At 46.8% G+C, this 19,400-nt stretch overlaps 2 protein-coding genes across 3 annotated transcripts; both read left to right on the top strand.

The window, feature by feature from the left end:
* The first annotated feature begins 6,693 nt into the window (after positions 1–6,693).
* On the top strand, positions 6,694–12,810 carry erlin2 (ER lipid raft associated 2). Of its 2 annotated transcripts, none has more exons than XM_067228300.1 (12): positions 6,694–6,769; positions 7,545–7,652; positions 7,774–7,855; positions 8,038–8,084; positions 8,215–8,276; positions 8,620–8,745; positions 9,453–9,526; positions 10,270–10,328; positions 10,611–10,702; positions 10,848–10,937; positions 11,258–11,337; positions 12,195–12,810. In XM_067228300.1, exons 2-12 carry the CDS (start codon positions 7,546–7,548, stop codon positions 12,366–12,368), a joined length of 993 nt encoding a protein of 330 aa, XP_067084401.1. In that variant the 5' UTR covers positions 6,694–6,769; position 7,545; the 3' UTR covers positions 12,369–12,810. The 2 variants fall into 2 exon arrangements, 1 of the variants encoding a protein (XP_067084401.1); XR_010874788.1 differs by having other exon boundaries at positions 6,704–6,769; positions 11,262–11,337; positions 12,195–12,246.
* A 1,744-nt stretch (positions 12,811–14,554) lies between these two features.
* Positions 14,555–17,123, top strand: ch25hl3 (cholesterol 25-hydroxylase like 3). Its single transcript, XM_067228179.1, has 2 exons — positions 14,555–15,015; positions 15,402–17,123. The coding sequence occupies exons 1-2, from the start codon at positions 14,555–14,557 to the stop codon at positions 15,751–15,753; spliced, it is 813 nt and encodes a 270-aa protein (XP_067084280.1). The 3' UTR covers positions 15,754–17,123.
* Positions 17,124–19,400: the final 2,277 nt, after the last annotated feature.

Genomic DNA, 19,400 nt, shown 5'->3' with positions numbered 1-19,400 from the left:
ATCTTTCTCCCCTCTCACTCTTCCAGCTGAGTCAACACCCAGACACTCCATTTCTGTCGCCTCCGTCTCACTGAGTGAGGAGGGGCGGCAGGGGGGCGGGGGCTAGGGGGGGGATATAGTGTCAGCTGAGGTGGAGGGGTTGGAAGGGGAGGGTGTGGCGGAGAGATGAGATTGGGATCGGGAGTAGGGCTGGGCACAATATTATTATTTTTTTTAAACCCCCTCACTGCCGTCCACGCAGGAGGGTAGCACCTGGGAGATTGATCTCTGTGTCTGTCCCCTCCTGTCCCTTGTCCTGGTTCTGGGGACAGGAGTGCCCCCGTCCCCCCCCGTCCCCCCGTCCCTCTCTGTGTGGGGCTGGGAGTGCCGCTGCATGTCCTGGGCAGACAGGCGACAGCCCCTGTGATTAATGACGACAGGGTGCAGAGCTGCTCCTCAATTAGACGCCAGGTCCACACATTGGCTTGCCACACTGACAGCTAGGACAGGGAGAGGGAGTGGGCAGGGGATAGCGGGGCATTTTCTTTCTTTCTCTCTCTCTCTCTCTCTCTCTCTCTCTCTCTCTCTCTCTCTCTCTCTCTCTCTCTCTCTCTCTCTCTCTCTCTCTCTCTCTCTCTCTCTCTCACTCTCTCTCTCTCTCTCTCTCTCTCTCTCTCTCTCTCTCCCTTTTCTTTCTATTGCTTTCCTTCTTTCTTTCTGTCTCTCCCCTTTCTTTTTTCTTTTTCTCTTCTCCTTCTTTCTCACTTCTTTATCTCTCTCTCTCTCTCTCTCTCTCTCTCTCTCTCTCTCTCTCTCTCTCTCTCTCTCTCTCTCTCTCTCTCTCTCTCTCTCTCTCTCTCTCTCTCTCTCTCTCTCTCTCTCTCTCTCTCTCTCTCTCTCTCTCTCTCTCTCTCTCTACTCACAGAACCGGCGTCTCAGTATGACTACCACATATTTGTTAAACAGCTGCATGGCACAATACAGGGGCCTTTCTGACCAGCCACAGCAAAGAAACCTAGATGGGGAAGCGTCATTCGTCATGGCTTTTAGAAATCACAGCTAACCCTGTTCATTTCAACATCAAATACCAAGGCTTTCATTTCCCAATGCCTGAAGGATTTCAACTCCTCTCTCCTACCCGCGAATCCAGTGAATGAAACCTTTAGCCTACCCCTAACTTTTGATACTGAACCACCATTTATCCGCTGACCTTGTTGTGTGTGTGTGTTTAGGTTTCAGTGCCGTGCATTGAAAAAGCTGTACAGTATGTGCCGTTAATAAACGCACACCAGCGACCGCGCAATGAACGCCGCAATTATGGCGCACCGCTAATAACGCCCATGATTCTGCTACTCCAGCTGGAATACATTTGTTTGCACGCTGGGAGAGCGCGGCAGGGATGTCAAGAGCACGGTGCTCGCAGACGAACGTGTCTTGGCACAGAATGAGTGGCGGGTCTGCTGTTTGCCATCAGTGCCCTGGGTCTGCTGTTTGCCATCAGTGCTCTGGTTGACAACAAGGTTTCTTGTCCTCCGCATTGGGAGGGCCTGTGGTCTTAATGGACTCTGTCAGAGTCAGCTACAGTACTCTCTCTCTCTCTCTGCTGTCTCTCCAGAATGGGCAGTGAAACCAAACTGGTTATGTGAAATGGTGACTATGGAGCAGAGTGCTATGGCTCTGGAATTATAATTGGCATGTAATTGTATCATGATGTACTAGATTAATACAGTGTATGAACTGATTTAGCATTAAGTCTGTTATCCATCCAGAACATAGTCCCAGTAGAATTAGGGAAATATTAATGAGATTCCCCTAACTAAGAGGTTGACTTAATGAGACTGACTGAATGGATGATTGATTGATTGACTGAACAGTTCCGCCAGACTTGTTCTCTGTGTACCTCTGTGTCATGTTCACTCATCTGTGGAGTAAATGTATTCAGGGGATTGCATTGTCGGCTTTCAACTACTCAAACAAAGACATAATTCCAGGTGTCAACACTCTGTGACTACCACCCCCCCTCCACCCCCCCCCCCCCACACACACACACACACAGTCTCCTTTTACACACACACACACACATACATTCTTACCCACACGCTCATAGCTCACATGTCTCCCATATGCAATGACAGCTCTCTGCGCCAGACTCCCTCGACACAGCTGCTCCAAGCTGACACTGTGGCCTGATTCCATCACAGTTGCTTTAATGACCTGCTTTGAGGCCTCTGAGTTTAACTTGTGGGTAGAGACACTGTCTCGCAAGCCTCCGTGATTCCTGTTGCGTTCAAACGTTCGATGCGTGCTTCGTCTTAGTGTTTTATGCCCATGCACGACTTGCGCTCGTTTAATGTCGCAAGACTGCGAGGGCATGTGCACACATACACGAGTTTACATTGGGAGAGTCGTTGCGGTTAGCTGAGTGAGGGAGTAAAAAAACTCTCTTTTTTTCCAGAGGAGCCATGATTATTTTAACTTTTTTTTTCAGTGCTCCTTTTAGAAGCTAAGAGACCCCTCCCTTGCTGCCCCCTCCCTCCTGCTCAGTGGTAAGTTAACCCAGCTGTCTGCCATGTTGCTCCGGGCGGAAAATAGGGGAGGGGACAGGAGCGGTGGGCCCAGGGAGGCATGGAAGGGGAAACAGGGCTGATTATCCAAATACAGTCATTAAAGGGGAAATGTGTTTTTCAAACTGTCAAGATGATTAATGGGGGAGAGCAAATCCTCGCAAATGCTCTTGTTTAGTCTAACTGGCAGACACGATCCTGCCCATTGATTTATGGCAGGCCTGGTGTGTGAGGCCACAGTGAGGTTGGGGGAGTGAGGTGGGGGGGGGGGGGGGGGGTAGAGGGAGTGTGTAGGTGGGTGGGTGGGGGGGGGCAGGAGAGAGGGAAGCTATGAGGAAGGAAGGAGGGATTTGAAAAGCTGTGTAGGGCACAGGCGGTAGTGAGTTAAAGAGATGTCATGTGTGTGTGTGTGTGTGTGTGTGTGTGTGTGTGTGTGTGTGTGTGTGTGTGTGTGTGTGTGTGTGTGTAAGTGTGTCTGTGTGTGTGTGTGGGTGGGTGTGTGTGTGGGTGTAAGTGTGTGGGTGTAAGTGTGTGTGTGTGTGTGGGTGTGGGTGTGTGTGTGTGTGTGTGTGGGTGTGTGTGTGGGTGTAAGTGTAAGTGTAAGTGTTAGTGTAGGTGTGTGTGGGTGAACAAATAACACTGACAAACTTTTGCCCCTCTGGTCTCCGAAAGCGAGGGGGGAGTTTTCCACTGTGGAGTTGATATTTTGTGGACTGTTACGTAAGTGCAATGTTGTGATTTATGTCACTGTCTCATAAATCACACAACCGATAAATCACCCAAGCTGACAAGAAGTCATTTGGCATTCGGCACATGCACTTGCCAACATCACTCAATAACTACGACCCCTTCAAAAGAGAAATAAACCATATTCAATGTAAGATCTCATTTAGGATGTCAGTGTATATTAAGACGATCCTTTGCCAATTCAGCTGAGTGTATTTGAAGTATACTTACTACAGCCCTGTATGGAAATGACTAAGACCATTATAATGAAATACGTCCAAGACAGCTATTATCTCATCACGATTCATCAGAGGGGAGGCTCCAGTTTACTGTCCCATGTCAAGGCCTCTCCAAGTAGGGCCAGATAGATGGTTAGCAGCTGTTAGCCTTAAAGCCTCTTCCTTCAGCGGATGCATTAGGCCTATCTATCTGCAGTTTTCTCATTCTTCCACAGGCCCCGCACAATCCAGTGTTCTTTTCCCACACCCCCACAGAACCGAGAGGACACACAAGCACACACCAGGCCTATTCCAGGACATTCACAGAGCCATTTAGCCAATTACCCTTTCCCCCCCACCCCCTAACACACACACACATACACTGGTTCTTCTCATAAATCCTAACATGAACCAAAAGCAGGCGGACATCCATGAGGAAGACGTTAAATGGAGATTTCTGCAACAAGCGGAAGATTAATGTGCTGCAGGAGGGAAGGCGAGCGCTTGTGTAACTCTGGACCGAGACTGGGAACACTCCCGCGCCTCGGAGCTGCCACAGAAAGGAGAGGAGGACAGCCTGACTCCTCAAACACAAACAGTAACGATAACAAATGACAGCGGAAAGGAGGAGAGAGAGGGGAACATGAACAATCCATTGAAGTCGGAAATAAATATCCCACAGCTAATGTGCTTCTGCCCCTGCGTTTGTGTCAGGTGTCCGAGGCATTGACATGTTCCCTACAGCTGGTGGACATCTTGGGAAGGGAGATGAGAGGGAGAGGAATGGCAGAGAAGGACAGACAGGAAGTGAGGGACAGAGGGGAAGATAAGGGGGGTGCGGGGTAGATCAGGAGTGGACTGTGTGTTGTGAGTTGAGTGTAGCCTCGTTTTGAGGCATGGTGTCCTCACCTTGTGTGTCTGTAGACGTGTGCGTATCGGAGAGAGAGAGAGTGTGTGTAAGTGAGTGTGTGTGGGGGTGTATGTGTGTTTGGCCCAGCTGTGAGCTCACCGACATTGCCCCTGGCCTTGTGGTGTGTGTGTGTGTGTGTGTGTGTGTGTGTGTGTGTGTGTGTGCCACAGCTCTGTGATTAATGACCCACAGGCCTTGCTTTTCCCGCTTCCTTCGTCTCACACTGTGTCACCCACACCATCACGCGTCACACACACCATCAGGAGTCACACTAATACAGGGAGGCAGACTGACACTGGACCCACCCCCACTGGACCAACAGCCTGAGTACAAGCAGCCACTGCAAACACACACACACATACACACACACACACACATATACACACACATGGACACACACGTGTATCTACGGAGGGCCCTACCGACCAACCCCTGCCTATATGACAACCCTGTTCGCGTGGGTACTTGCACACTGTTAGGGTTTGTGTGTGTCAGTCTATCTGTCACTGCTATGCGGTATAACTATGTGAGAGAGAGAAAGAGCAGAGAGCAGGGTTTGCATGTGCGCTGGTTCCCAGCCTGTCGGTGGGCTGTCAGTCTGTGATTTATGGCTGCGAGACTCGGAGCAGTCTTGTCTGCCAGCTCAGTATTGTTACAACTGACAGCTAATGAGGCCCGACGTGCTTTCAAGCACAGCACTTAACAGAGGCCTCCATCTTCAGGAGTAACAGGCTCCTTTTCCTCCTATCACTCTCCCTCCCCGCCCCCGTTTGTTTCTTCTTCTGTGGTGGCAGGGCAGAGAAGGCTTCCAGCCACGCGAGCCCAGGGTCGGAGAGAGAAGAAGGCAAGCAGAGAGAGCTACATGGGAGAGATGGTCTCCAACAGTCCCACTCATCTCTCTCTCTCTCTTTCTGTCTCTCTCTCTCTCTCAAGCGGGCTGTTATAGTAGAAGTGATCCAGTGAATCAGTCGACACTGAGTCGGCTGGTTTATATGCGTGTGTTTCACGAACAAATCTGATTCATGTCAATGACAAAATAGAAACACCAATTAAAACTCTGTTGTCTTCAACCAGTTTTGTACTGTATCCTCTGCTACACAATCTCAGTTAAGCCTTGAATAGCATGACAGTTTAATGGTTCTGGTGTGGTTCTGACAACATATACCTGAACTCTGGAGCCAGAGCTGCAGTCCTCTCTATCTTCACCACCCGCGCTGTGTGAACCTCCTTTTATAATCACTACCAGAGTCTCTGGCAGCAGAATCCAGGCTCTCCCTCCCTCCCTCTCCCTCAACCCACCCTGTCCCTTTATCCTCCTTCTGTCTCTCCTCTCTCTCTCTCTCTCTCTCTCTCCCTGTTCCTACCCCTCTTTCTATTGTCTACTCTTTCAACTACTTCTCTTCCTCCTTCTCTCTCTCCCCTCCCTCCACCTTCCCTCCCATCTCTCCCTCCCCTCTCTTGTTTATCCTCCCCCTCCATCTCTCGCATCCTCCCTCCCTCCCCCTTCCCTTTTTCTCCCGCAATCCCCCTCCTCTTCTCTCCCTTTCTCTCTCTCTCTCTCCCCCCTCCCAACTCCCTCTCCCCTTTATCCCTCCACTCCCTCGCACTCTCAACCCCCTCCCTTCCCCCCTCCCTCCCCTGGTTCCTTGTCAGTCGTGATTAATGGCACCAGGGCCCTGCCGCGGCTTACGTTGCCACTTCCAGCGATGTTCCCTTGATACTTAATGAACTCTGACAAACTTCTTTTCCCTGGCTCTGTTGTTCCTTTTTTTTTCCTCCTCCTCTTTAAAATGCACAACACAGATATGCCACTGAAGCACCTAGGGGTAAGGTCTGGCCTTTCATACTTCTCAAGCCACCGAGGTTTAAAAATAAAAATAATTTTTTTGCCATTCCTTGTACGTGTCATGACCCCCGACAGGGCACCAGGCAGTTTGTTAAAGGATCGTTACTGGTGTGTCAAAACAGCCTCCGGTCAACTCTCTGTCTTATGAATTTAATTAGTCGCCTGGCTACATTTGCAGCATTTTCTGCGGTGCATCAGAATCCATCAACGTACTGTCAGTTTCTTTTCAAATTAGGTTCAGACAGTTAAGTTCGATATCAGATTAATGAACCGAAGAATTTGAGTTTTACAGCGGTGTTTAAAAGTCATTCTTGAGACAGAAAAGGGACAGTAACAGCAATGTACTTGACTGAGAATGTCCAGACCAATACAAGTCTTTTGTCGCCATCTGCTGGTTAGCAATCGACTGTAAAACCATTGAGCGTAAACGTCATGATGACGTTTTATGTAAAACGCGGAAGAAAGTCTTAAAGCAGGTGTTGGTGTATAATTTCTCCGTGTATGAACACTTGGATTGATCATACAGGTAATACAGGGTCTGTTAGAACACGTATTGTTCGTTCACAAGTAGCAAATGCGAATGATACATGTTAGTGTTAGTTTTAGCCAGCACTTTAGCAGCACGAGCTACGTTTGTTACCCTCCACTTAGGTACCGTAGGACTGATTTTCAAAAAGGAAGCTAGTTAGCTTACATGCTAGCGTCCCTTAAATGAGCCTCTTGTCTTGTTATTAAACGTTGTGTCTACAGGGTTGTTACAAACACAGTGAAGATGAGACTATCAACATACTTAGTTTTCATAAATATGACTCGTTCAAATAATACGGTTGCTATAGCCAGTTACAAAAAGCTGACAGTGAATGAATTGGACAATTCACATTTTGCGCGTTGTACAAGGTCCACGACCTCTGGCTATTATTAGCCATATATAGGCTTTGTTTCTTCTGTGTACTAAGCTACTAGTTTGTGCCATTGCCTATGACGATGCGTTTATACTCAAGCGAAGATCGTATCATCGCAAAGGGTTGAGTCTTCCCTTTGGAGAAATTACCTTTGACACCTGCCCCAATCCTCTTAGAATGCGACAAGGTCAGCTCCTGCTGATGTCTTAGCTAAGCTCATCTGAGGAGTTTAACTTGCTTTTAAGATGCAAACTCGTGTCTCACACATCTGTCGCGACCAACGTTTACGTTAGTATAGGTACTCATTTGTAATCAAATTTCTAGGCAGGGTATGCAATTACAAATAGCATGCGTTAGTGGCGATCACCGTTGTAATTAATTGTGTTCTCCACTTCCTAGGATGGCACAATGGGGTGCCATTGCCTCAATTATCTTAGCTATTGGAGGTGCAGCTCTCTTCTCCTCTGTGCACAAAATAGAAGAGGGGCACACTGGAGTTTATTACAGGTAACTTAGCTTATCCTTAATTTCTACGGTTGACATTGATACTGGATTGATGTCTACTTTAATCTGTGTGTGTGTATCCGTGCGTGTGTGTGTGTGTGGTGTGTGTCTTTGTGTGTCACAGAGGAGGAGCTCTCCTGACCACCACCAGCAGCCCTGGCTTCCACCTAATGCTTCCCTTCATAACCAGCTTTAAGTCTGTCCAGGTAACACTGTACAACCCAAGCTACTATACCTGCGTCCTGGTAACACTGAACACCCATACTGTGCCTCTGTACAGGTGACACTGAACACCCCAGCTGCAGTACCTCTGTACAGGTTAAGATGTTAAACACATAACAACCCTTGATTTTCGAAGTGTTTACATTTTCAACCCTTTGCCTTGTAGACCACCTTGCAGACAGACGAAGTGAAGAACGTACCATGTGGTACGAGGTAAGAGTTTCCCACTTTTTACGGATTCTCTCACCTTATCTTCAACTAATTTACAATAGGTGTTGGTCGTCCTCTGACGATGGCCCACCTATGATGTACACATGCCCTGATGTTGTTTTTCTTCACCCAGCGGAGGAGTAATGATCTACTTCGACCGGATCGAGGTCGTAAACTTCTTGGTACCTGCGGCAGGTAAACAAACCTGATGCAAACAAACCAAACAAACAGGATCTTCTCATATACACGAGTTGATGGGTCTCACTGAATTTACCACCTCTTGTTGAAGCTGGATCCCTCCAGAAACCCTTGCAACATGACACGTTGAGTCAATCACATGAAGGAAACGAACGAAACGTAATAACTCTGATTTACAATGATAGATCGCTCCCTCGATTTCTAGACATTGGATTTTGCGCCGGTCGAAAGAGCGAGTTCTGTTGTGACGGATGTGTGCACGTGGAGCGTGGGGGATGATGACCTGCTGTGTTGCGCTTTCCCGTGTGGCTTAACTGGGTGTCTGCTTCCTCCCTCGCAGTGTTTGATATCGTGAAGAACTTCACTGCAGACTATGACAAGGCCCTGATCTTCAACAAGGTCCACCATGAGCTCAACCAGTTCTGCAGCGTGCACTCTCTGCAGGAGGTCTACATCGGCTTGTTTGGTAAGAAACGGCTCCGCTTGGTACCCCTCTCTGTGAACGGACTCACACTCAGTATGTTTTCAGTCACTCACTCCCCCACACATACTTTTAATCCTTTCGCCCCTGGTCTTTCTCTTCCCCCTTATGTCCCTTTCCATCCTCCCCGCCCCTCCCCTCATGTTCCCCCCTCCCCTCCCCTCTCTCATGTTCCCCCCTCCCCTCCCCTCTCTCATGTTCCCTCCTCCCCTCCCCTCTCTCATGTTCCCCCCTCCCCTCCCCTCTCTCATGCTCCCCCCTCCCCTCTCTCATGTTCCCCCCTCCCCTCTCTCATGTTCCCTCCTCCCCTCCCCTCTCTCATGTTCCCCCCTCCCCTCTCTCATGTTCCCTCCTCCCCTCCCCTCTCTCATGTTCCCTCCTCCCCTCCCCTCTCTCATGTTCCCCCCTCCCCTCCCCTCTCTCATGTTCCCTCCTCCCCTCCCCTCCCCTCTCTCATGTTCCCCCCTCCCCTCCTCTCTCTCATGTTCCCTCCTCCCCTCCCCTCTCTCATGTTCCCCCCTCCCCTCCCCTCTCTCATGTTCCCTCCTCCCCTCCCCTCTCTCATGTTCCCTCCTCCCCTCCCCTCTCTCATGTTCCCTCCTCCCCTCCCCTCTCTCATGTTCCCTCCTCCCCTCCCCTCTCTCATGTTCTCGCCCTCCTCCCTCTCTCCTTCCCTGCCCATGATGCCTCAGATCAGATTGATGAGAACCTGAAGCTGACCCTCCAGGAGGACCTGACCAACATGGCTCCCGGTCTCATCATCCAGGTGGGACTCGGGAATGAGCTTTGGTGGTGGTCGTCATGGTAGTAGCTGTACTGGAGAAGTAGCAGTTGTACTAATATAATGTAATAGCAGTAGTAGTTGCTGTACTGTAGCACAGTAGTTGTGCTACAGTACAGCAACAGTTCTAGCAATAGCAGTAATAGTAGCTGTATGGTAGTATTAGTTGAAGTATTAGTAACAGCAGTAGTAGCTGTACTCAATTAACAGAGTGGAAGTGGTGGTAATAGTTGAATACGAGCGTGCTAAGAGGAACAAAGCAGATGCTAAACAAGGTCCGCTTCATGATATCTGGCACTGGAACATTCTGTCTTGCAGTAAAAAGAAAGGGAGAACTTATTCCCCCTCCTCGCATTTTCTCTTCACTTCAGTTTTACTGGTCCAGTGGAGCCATACAGACGTCAGTGGCTTAAATCCCAGAGAACAAACAAACAAAACAGCAGGCTCCCTTCAGTGTTGCTAGGAAATAATAATAGCTTGCATTCAGGACACACTGTAGATAGTTTTTTTTGAGAGTTTTGTACTGTGTTGAAATCTCATTGTCTAAATTAGGGTTGCAAAGGGGCGGAAAGTTTCCAGTATTCCCGTATATTTTGCAACCCTAGTCTCAATGCTCTTTTTACATCTCCAAATCTCCCTTTAATACCAATTTAATGATGCCCCCCCTCCCCTCCCTATTCCTAATCTCTGCTTTTGATGATAAATCCATCTCAGATTTTTATTTTTAGGCTGTCCGCGTTACGAAGCCCAATATTCCTGAGAGTATTCGCCGGAACTACGAGCTCATGTGAGTACAGCAGGTCACGTAATTCTCCTGGCTCCCTGCAGCGTTCTGGGTTCTGTTATGTTGGTCAGAAGGGGCCTCTGAGGCAAAGGCTCTTGCTGGGAAAGTGAAGGATTACTGTTCAATGTTTATTCAAGTCCATCTGGAAGTGTGAGAGCCTTTGGATTTACTGTTTGTATGGGCCACGTTGAAGGTCTCTTACGAAAGAAGCGTTTAACCTTTGTTTTAAACTTCCTGCTAAGAATACTGTTTTTATGAGGAGGCGTGTGTGTTTGTGTTCCGTAGGGAGAGTGAGAAGACCAAGCTGTTGATTTCTGCACAGACTCAGAAGGTTGTGGAGAAAGAGGCCGAGACCGAACGGAAGAGGGCCGTTATTGGTGAGCTGGTTTTAACGACGGCTTTAACAGACGTTCCATCACGCCCCGCCCCCCCCCCCCCCCCCCCCTCAACGTTTCTTTTCAGTTGGAAGGGAAGTTATGTAAGAGACTGGCTTTGAATGAGTCTCCCTCCCGCTTCCTTCAGAGGCGGAGAAGGTGGCCCAGGTGGCGGAGATCAAGTTCTCACAGAAAGTCATGGAGAAGGAAACGGAGAAGAGGATCTCTGAAATTGACGGTACGTGTGCCTCGGTGTTAAATAACCATTTGAAATGTCTGCTTTCCGACTTCCTGGTAAAGACGATATTCTCCAGGGAACCATCTTCCTCTGTGTGGGAGAGAACTACTGCCGTGGAGTACATAAGCTTAGATGACTCCGGTGGCCTTGGCTCCTCCCCTCGTCAGTTGTTTACCATTTCATGAGCCTGGCAAAAAAAAGTCCCAAATCTCTATGGACCTCTATGTCGGTCACTTTTGTCAGATTTACTGTTTTTGTCTTGGTTGTATTGGGGTACTGATGCTCTTAACTGTCTGTGACCTTTGACCTCTGGTTCACAGACAGCGCCTTCCTGGCTAGGATGAGAGCTAGGGCTGACGCAGAGTTCTACACTGCGCAGAGGCTGGCTGAAGCCAACAAGGTAGAGTTTACACACACAAGGTCACACAAGTTCATTCACGCACATACTATACGTACATACTGTACACACAGAGAAGACACCAGTGTTTCCTTCAGGATTTTCAGCAGACCTGCCCCCAGTAGTGGGGGCAGGACAGACCTGCCCCCAGTAGTGGGGGCAGGTCTGTCCGAACAAACCCCCTCCCCCCCCCAACAGAATAAAGTTCACTATATTTCGGAGCAGATTAATGTAATAGTCTGCGTCTAATAACTAATGTAATATCCCACATATTTTCGTCCTATTTCCCTTAAAGCAAAAAGACACCCCTTCCACTCATAAAGTATGTTTAAATGGCATAAATACTGCCAATTAATAATTGACGTAGCAACTTATTGTAAATGGTCAGTAGCCTAGCCTATCGATTAAGGTAGGCCACTTCAGCATAATAATGCACCTAAAATACAAACATGAGCAAGGGCGTTCAGCAAGCGCTATCGAATCAATAGCTACGTGCAATTTAGCTAGCAGGTGAAGAATACAAACAACGAAAATCACCAGTTAACTTAATTGAAATTTGCAAGAACTATAGACTAATACAACAACAGGCTTAAATGAACTGACAACACAAGTTATACGACTTGCAGTTCTCAAGGACGCACAGTGGCGCATGTGCCCGCTCGCGGTGTGAAGCGCGTGTCTGTGCTATTCTCCGACATGCACTCTAACAATCACTTCTGATAGACTGCCTTTTGTTCAGCCCTATTTCTAATACCGTGGCGGCTAAAATGTTGCCGTGGCGGAAACACTAGACACACTACCCTTCAGCTGACCCACACAACACCCGGATCACTAACCATCCCCCATCCCTACCCCTCCAGCTGAAGCTAACTCCAGAGTATCTGCAGCTGATGAAATTCAAGGCCATTGCGGCCAACAGCAAGATCTACTTTGGGAACGAAATTCCCCAGATGTTCGTAGACTCTGGAGGCTCTTCCATCAAGGACTCGGCTGCGATGGACGTACTGGCGGAGCAGGTCCTGGACTCGGACTAGAGGAGGGACAGACAGAGGGACAGACTTCCAAGGCTGAGAAAGCTGGAGAGAAACCCCAGACAGTGACACCATCCCTGGGACGGGGCAGCCTGACAGACACCCCCTCGAGTCCTGGAAGCTCCACTCACCACAGTGTTGGGAAGAACCAGTGTTGCTGAAACCAAGGAATTATGAATGTAGTCTGCTGTGGTCTTTCTGTAGGCTGAGAAATTAAATGTTGAATTGTTGTCATTTATTTTATTTTATTTTCTTCTTTGTATTTGTATTTTATATTTTATTTCTTGCACAAGAATAATTTAGAAACTGGATGGTATTGAGCACGTAAGCAAGTGTGTGATGTATGTTTTGTCAAAGCAATCTAACTAGGTAGCATTTTGTGTTTATTTTTAATTTTTAGTTCAGTTTCAGTGGACCCTAATCTGTCATACAGCCCAAGAATCTTAGAGATGTTTTTTGAACATCAAACAAGGAGGACAACTGTTGTTTGAATTATCAAGATACTTTTGACTATTCCACTAACAAATCTTTTGGAAGGTAGCCTCTTAAATTCACTCTTCTCCATGACAACCAGTGACTGCTGTTGTGTACCATGTGCTCATTCTGATTTCCTAAAAGCATGGTTGCTGGGTGACTAACACATTTAGTCACCACAGTACAGCCTCGCTGCATAACAGTGAAGACTACTTGAATGATCAAATTGGCAGCATTCAACAATACTGAATTATTTAGCGATGAGGAAATGGCGTCATTGAGTGGGATGTCAGAGAGAACTGATAAATGCACTGTTGGAACCAATATTCTACCGGAAGGCAGTCCTGTTCTGAAACTCTATTATGTTGAGATGAATAGAACAGTTCTATGGCGGTCTCTGACTATGCCAACTCCAGCTCTATGCTCGGGTGGAACTAATGGAAGCTGAAAGTGCAGTCGGTCTGGTTTTAACTGATGTTTAAGTAACTATCAAAGGTTCCATAATAATCAATGACTGCATTTCCAGGAGATTGAGTTTGATTGTTGTCTAACTGTAACATGGACATAGAACTGTAATGTTTCAAAGGAAAACTAAGTACCAAACAAAAGTTAACTGTCAAGTGCTGCTCATTCCTGAAGAGACAAATCTCTTCCATGGTCTTACGATGATGATGATGATGCATGCTACTGAGATAGTTGACCAAACCTCTGTTTTGTTTAGCAAATAAACGTATTTGGTTGAATTGCATAAAATTGCTTAGAACTGTCTTTTATGGCTTTGTAACTGCCATATTTCCCTCTGGAAAATTATATTTGTGTGTGTTTTCCCTTATTAGGCTATGTAATTGGGTAAATGGTCAGGGTGGCTGGGTTTTGGAAATACAGCTGTCGAATGTTTAGACTTAGTTCCTTCATTTTAAGGCTGATGTGATTCATTAATTGTTCCATTCAAGTGTCACGTTTGTCCGTGGCACATTGATTCGGTTTTTGTGTTGTTTGTTGTCTTGTAGTTCTCTCACTAATTGGTCCGAAGGCTGAGTCGCTTCCATGTTAGTCTCCGTTATGATCACTCAGGTTGACTTGACTGATAATGACTTGAAAGGGAACTCTTTTTTGCACTCGGAATTTAATCGTTGATTGCGCAACCTTTTGTCATTTGAAATAAAGTAATTTTTGCTTTCTCTTCTGGTGTTAGGCTACTTTGATTTGGTGAAAGGCATACTGCAAGATTTAATGTAAAATAAAGAGGTTCTGTTCAATGATATGTCATCATTAAACATTTTACTTGGTTCTAAAACATCAGCTGTAGGCCTATTGCCCCATGGCAACACCAAAGATAAGTTATCTCTGATACTGTTAAGGTTAATAAATGACACGTTGAAGCCTGCTTATAGCTTTGCATTCTTTTATTAGGTGTGTCTGACATTGGTGTGCCATTTAGCCTTAGGTGGCTATATCCCGCTATGTGCTTATACGCGTTTAAGACTTTTACAAGAGCTGAATCATAATGTTCTCCGAGCGCTACTTATTTATTGGAATCTTTCTTCTGCAGAGACCCTCCCACCCACCCATTGTAGTAGGCAGGGCTTACTAACAGCGTGGACAGATACAAAGAGTTATTTAAGTTGTTATACTCTGAAATAAACGTTTTATTACTTCAACCAGCGTTATCGTCATGTTATAAAGCAGGATCTGCGTTTTGCAATTAAGAGACCATGGTTGGTGCTAATGTCATGAATAAAACGTTTGCCCATGGACGTTCAGATTATTTGACAGAGTACTCCAGTCTCCAGCCACTTTGGAATAACCTGAGAGGACGACAGAAGATACTCCTCTCTCCTTACTTACCCGCTGTCTTTGCTTTCCTCGTGCACCTACTTTTCTGCACACCTTTCCTGGCACTTGAGACACTGGGATGCTTCTGGCCGCGGGTCAATTCATACAAAATCACAAAGACTTCTGAACCGCAAAGCCTGCGTCGATGGTGGGATTGTTTTTTGAGGATACTACTGAAATATATTTCAACTGTTATTCCTGCAACTGCGCTCTTTCAAAGTTTGAGGACTCCTGTGTGTCCCGAGCTCGCTCCATCCTGCAATCAACTTTTCTTCGAAGTTGTCGTGAGCTTACTTTTGTTTGACATGCTATTCTTTGCATGGCATTACACCATGCACCGGTGAGTTTTTAAACTGGCAAAGTTGATGTTTTACATTTTAGTGGCTTATCTTTCTGTAGGGTTTTCAATATAATAAAATAGTTTGAAACGGTGGGATATAATAAATATATATTGATGCTTGAAAATATAAACATGTTGATTCGAAACACCTCGAAAATATCTAGGTCTATAGTGCACAGTATAATATAGTCAGTATTTAGTAGGAACAGGATATTAAATATTGTAGTGGAAGAGTTGGGTGCTTTCCCAAAACGTAACTTTCATGTGATGCTAAACCCAAAATACATATACTTCAAAAAACAACATCCAAAAAAGTATGGTAGCACTCATTAACTTTGATGAAATAAGAACAGGGACAGTGCCTGAACCTGTTTTCTGGTCCCTAGAGTACCCTGTCTGTATCGATGGGTCCATTATGTTCACCACCAAAACCGGACTCCCTTTGCCCTGGCGGCCCAGGACGCCAGCCCAGCCGAGCTCCTCTCCCTGCTCATCCTGGCCCTGGTTAGTGCTCACCTGGTGGGCTGCCACCCACTCAGCGAGGCCCTGTTCCACCTCCTCAACACCTGGCTGGCCGTGGAGGACCACTGTGACTACGACCTTCCCTGGGCCTTCCACAAGCTGCTACCCTGCATGGGGGGGGCCCCCTTCCACCAAACCCACCACCACAAGTACAGGGGAAACTATGCCCCCTACTTCGTACACTGGGATTGGCTGTGTGGGACCAGGATCACCTAGCCTGAAAACCGACCCATCTATAAGATCCTGGTTTCTTTGCTCTGTCAGAAAGTTGTGGACACCCATTCAAACATACCTTCGGCATGAAAAGTTCAGAGCTGATCCCAACCGTTTATCTGATATGGGGAAGGTTGAACTGGATAAACCACCTAGATGGTGTTTTGTTTCTCTGATTGGTCTTATCAAATTCTATTTAACTGCACCCAAAAACTAATTTTGCCCTGTGCCCCTTTACAACACCCCTTGATTAAAGAATGAACTGAGAGGACCCCCCAGCTATAAAATGAGACTTTGTTCTGTGGCGTGTTTGGAAATGCCAGGGTCAAACACACATTAAACACATTTAGCATTTGATCTGAGCAGCGCTTATGATGGTCAGTTGAACTGTTGTTCGTCTGAAGAACACTTTTTATATCTATTGCATCTATCTAACACAACTACTGGCTCACCTCACCGACCGGTGCTTTCGGTTTAGTGGCACCATGGCAACAGGAGCTCCTCTCTGGCTCCACCAATCCTTGAAAAATATACCTGAGCACCTGGCACCTGCACTGTGGAATTTTCCCCAAATACCTAATTTCATAATCTCATAATAGTTTATTACCCACTCTTACTGCAATTGTTGGTACATGTATGCATGTTTGGGAGAGAGATGAAGGAAGGGAAAGATATGTCTAACAAATAGCACTGCGACTACAGATGTCTCCTGTTCTGTTAAAGTTGAAGGTTTTACTAGCAGTGACTGCGATTTTGAGTCAGTTTCTTTGTCTGGGAATACGCAGTGTCATCGACCGCAGGGAGGTTTTCATGGGCCAAACCCAAACCAGATGTTTTAGAAGTCTTGACGAAATCCAGGAGTTGGTATTATTCTGCCTTAACCTCAAACTCATGCTTCGGTTGTTTATTTGCAATTAAAATCCAATCATCTTAGTGATTGTGAGAGGTCAACGATGAGAAAGAGTTTCGGGCAACCTTCCATGCACATCCGAATCTTCCTAGGGCCGTATCAGTTCCACTTGGGCTCCAAACCACAGGAGCGTTGGTCACATAAAAAAGTGTTTCAAAGAGAAAGATCGAAGAGGTGAAAGTTGCTCAAGCCTGCTATACTTCATGTGACTACCATAGGAGCTGTATAACACAGACTTACACACCAACCTGGCTCAGTTGCACAGACTGTTTACGTCCAACTGTTTGAACATAACATTTCATTTAATCCATTGATTCAGTTATGATACAGCATTTTTGTTACATTTGTACTTGTTATAACTTGTGTGTAGGGGTGTACATTTCAGGAGGACTACTGTCAACTTGTGAGATGGGTGTATTTTGTCCTGTTGTCCTTACAAATAATGAACAATAGTTTCAGCTTATGTTTGTGGTCAAGGTCCCTTTTGTTTCACACTCTTCTGCAGCAGTTATTCCTAACTAACCCTAACCCTAACCCTAACCCTAACCCTAATTTACATTTAGTTATTTAGCAGACGCTCTTATCCAGAGCGACTTACAGTAAGTACAGGGACATTCCCCCGAGGCAAGTAGGGTGAAGTGCCTTGCCCAAGGACACAACGTCAGTTGGCACGGCCGGGAATCGAACTGGCAACCTTCGGATTACTAGCCCGATTCCCTCACCGCTCAGCCACCTGACTCCCTAATAATTGTTTAGTCGTCTGATGTGTTTTCAATATGGGTGGCCTTTGAGAAGCGCTTTGATTGCCAAGCAACATAGAACATTGAGAATGTGACTCTATTGCAGTGGTTCTTAACCCCGTCCTCAGGGAACCCCTGTCCTGCATGTTTTAGATCAGTGGTTCTCAACCCTGGTCCTCAAGTACCCCCTGTCCTGCATGTTTTAGATGTTTTCCTGCTCCAACACACCTGATTCAAATAAATGGATCGTTATCTAGCTCTGTAGAGGTAACGAGCATGCATTTGAATCAGGTGTGTTGGAGCCAAGAAACATCAAAAGCATGCAGGACAGGGGTTCCCTGAGGACCAGGGTTAAGAACCACTGCTCTATTGTGTACTGACTCCAGAGAATCCTTGATGCACCACTAGAGGTCATCTAAGTCACATCTTTCAGACGTCTATAACTATACTGTACTCTCTCACACTATCGCTGTCTCTCTCTTCCTCTATCTCATACACACACAGAAAGTTCCCCATTCACGCTCAAGAAAAAGTGGTCACCATTGTCTGTGCTAATTACCGTTTGTGTGACAGCAGCACATATACATTTTTATACCCCATGTTCATACTGTCATAACATACTGAAACAAGGTAGGTCAGTAGCGTGTGTGTGTCAGCCACCGCAGCTTGTGAATGAGCCGTGCGCGGCAGCGTGATGTTTATTCCTGCCAAGGTGCAGCCTCCCCCTGTAACGACTCTGGAGAACTTCGACACACGTAGCTTCGCCACGTAGCACGGACTCGAGAGTGACCTCAGCACAACATCCTCCGGACCCTCGTCTCGGGCTCACATGCCCGCCCGTTATCTCTGGGAATCGGCGGAGGACGAGCTGAATAGAGGCAGCACCCTCCGTCGTACGCCTATCCTCCCATGTCCTTATTACAGGCAATTAGGAGGCTTCCGCCCATGTAAATACAAATACGAATGTTCCTCACGTTCGTTTTCGCCCTCAGCCTCCTCCTCTCTCATAAGAGAAGGGAAGAGTGCCTTAGCATCTCGATCCCTTTAATCATACCCTCCGTTTCTTTATCTGCGATACGCCTTTTCATGTCTTTTATCCGTTCTTCTCCAGAGGTCGTTTTCCCAGAAACAGAGAAGGGATCATCTGGAAGCTCGTAAACAGCCCACGTAGGCCTACACATGCTGTTGCACACTCAAAGTGCAGCGGCTGTTATTGCTTAATGCACATTTGCAAATTGCTTCCAGATTGTGCATGAAACCACCCATGCCTATACACAGTCAGACCGGGACTTTTGTTGCAGATTTAACCCAGTGTGAGGAGAGAGATATGTTGTTATGCATTCATAAGTTATCAGTTTTACAAAGACTTCCCATTTCAACATATTTCATGAACCCCAGCCAGTGGCTGACAGTGGCCAGACCTGTCTTTCTTCAGTCGTTCTATAAATATTCAATTAGCGATCCTACATGCTAATCCTGGTATGCTAGCCTGTTGACATCTAGTAATTGGCCGGGGTCCTTGCCCTCTGCTCCACAGCCATTTTTAGATGACCTGCACTTTCATCTGACATGAGAAGTCAGTTCTTGCTTCCCACTGTGCTTGTTTTCCAAACGTCTTAGTGCACTTGTTATTAGTGTGACATTGCCAAATTCTAGCGTATTTGGCTTTGACAGGACTGCATGATACTGTAGTTTCTGTACAACAGTGTGAGTAGTCTTTTCAGGAAACCACATTCTTCGTAACCTACAGTAATTTCAAGTAACCCATGAACACAATACTTGTAATGAAAGTATTTTTTAGTAGTTTCAAGTAAATAGGACTCCTTTTTTTGTGGGAAAGTCCCAGACCGGCCGCAATGCTGGCCCCCGCTCCTCTTGCTCAGGAAAGCAAAGCACTACTCGTGGTTTCCTCCCCCTCCTTTCCTTCGTAACCCCCCTCGGTGTGTTGACATTGTGGACACAAGCCCCCTCAGAGAAGAGAGGGGGGGGGGGGCTGGAGG

Source organism: Osmerus mordax, chromosome 24 (genome assembly GCF_038355195.1).
Source record: "Osmerus mordax isolate fOsmMor3 chromosome 24, fOsmMor3.pri, whole genome shotgun sequence".
In the NCBI taxonomy this organism is placed as follows: domain Eukaryota; kingdom Metazoa; phylum Chordata; class Actinopteri; order Osmeriformes; family Osmeridae; genus Osmerus; species Osmerus mordax.
Note: the sequence above shows the minus strand (reverse complement) of the source record. Positions and strands in the feature narration are given on the sequence as shown.

Bases quoted from the DNA above. Each gene is read 5' to 3' on its own strand.
- erlin2 (XM_067228300.1), top strand. From the start codon at position 7,546: ATGGCACAATGGGGTGCCATTGCCTCAATTATCTTAGCTATTGGAGGT. The intron at 8,746-9,452 runs GTAAGAAACGGC...ATGATGCCTCAG, and splicing joins GGTCTACATCGGCTTGTTTG to ATCAGATTGATGAGAACCTG. The intron at 11,338-12,194 runs GTAGAGTTTACA...CTACCCCTCCAG, and splicing joins GGCTGGCTGAAGCCAACAAG to CTGAAGCTAACTCCAGAGTA.
- ch25hl3 (XM_067228179.1), top strand. From the start codon at position 14,555: ATGGTTGGTGCTAATGTCATGAATAAAACGTTTGCCCATGGACGTTCA. The intron at 15,016-15,401 runs GTGAGTTTTTAA...TCTGGTCCCTAG, and splicing joins TGGCATTACACCATGCACCG to AGTACCCTGTCTGTATCGAT.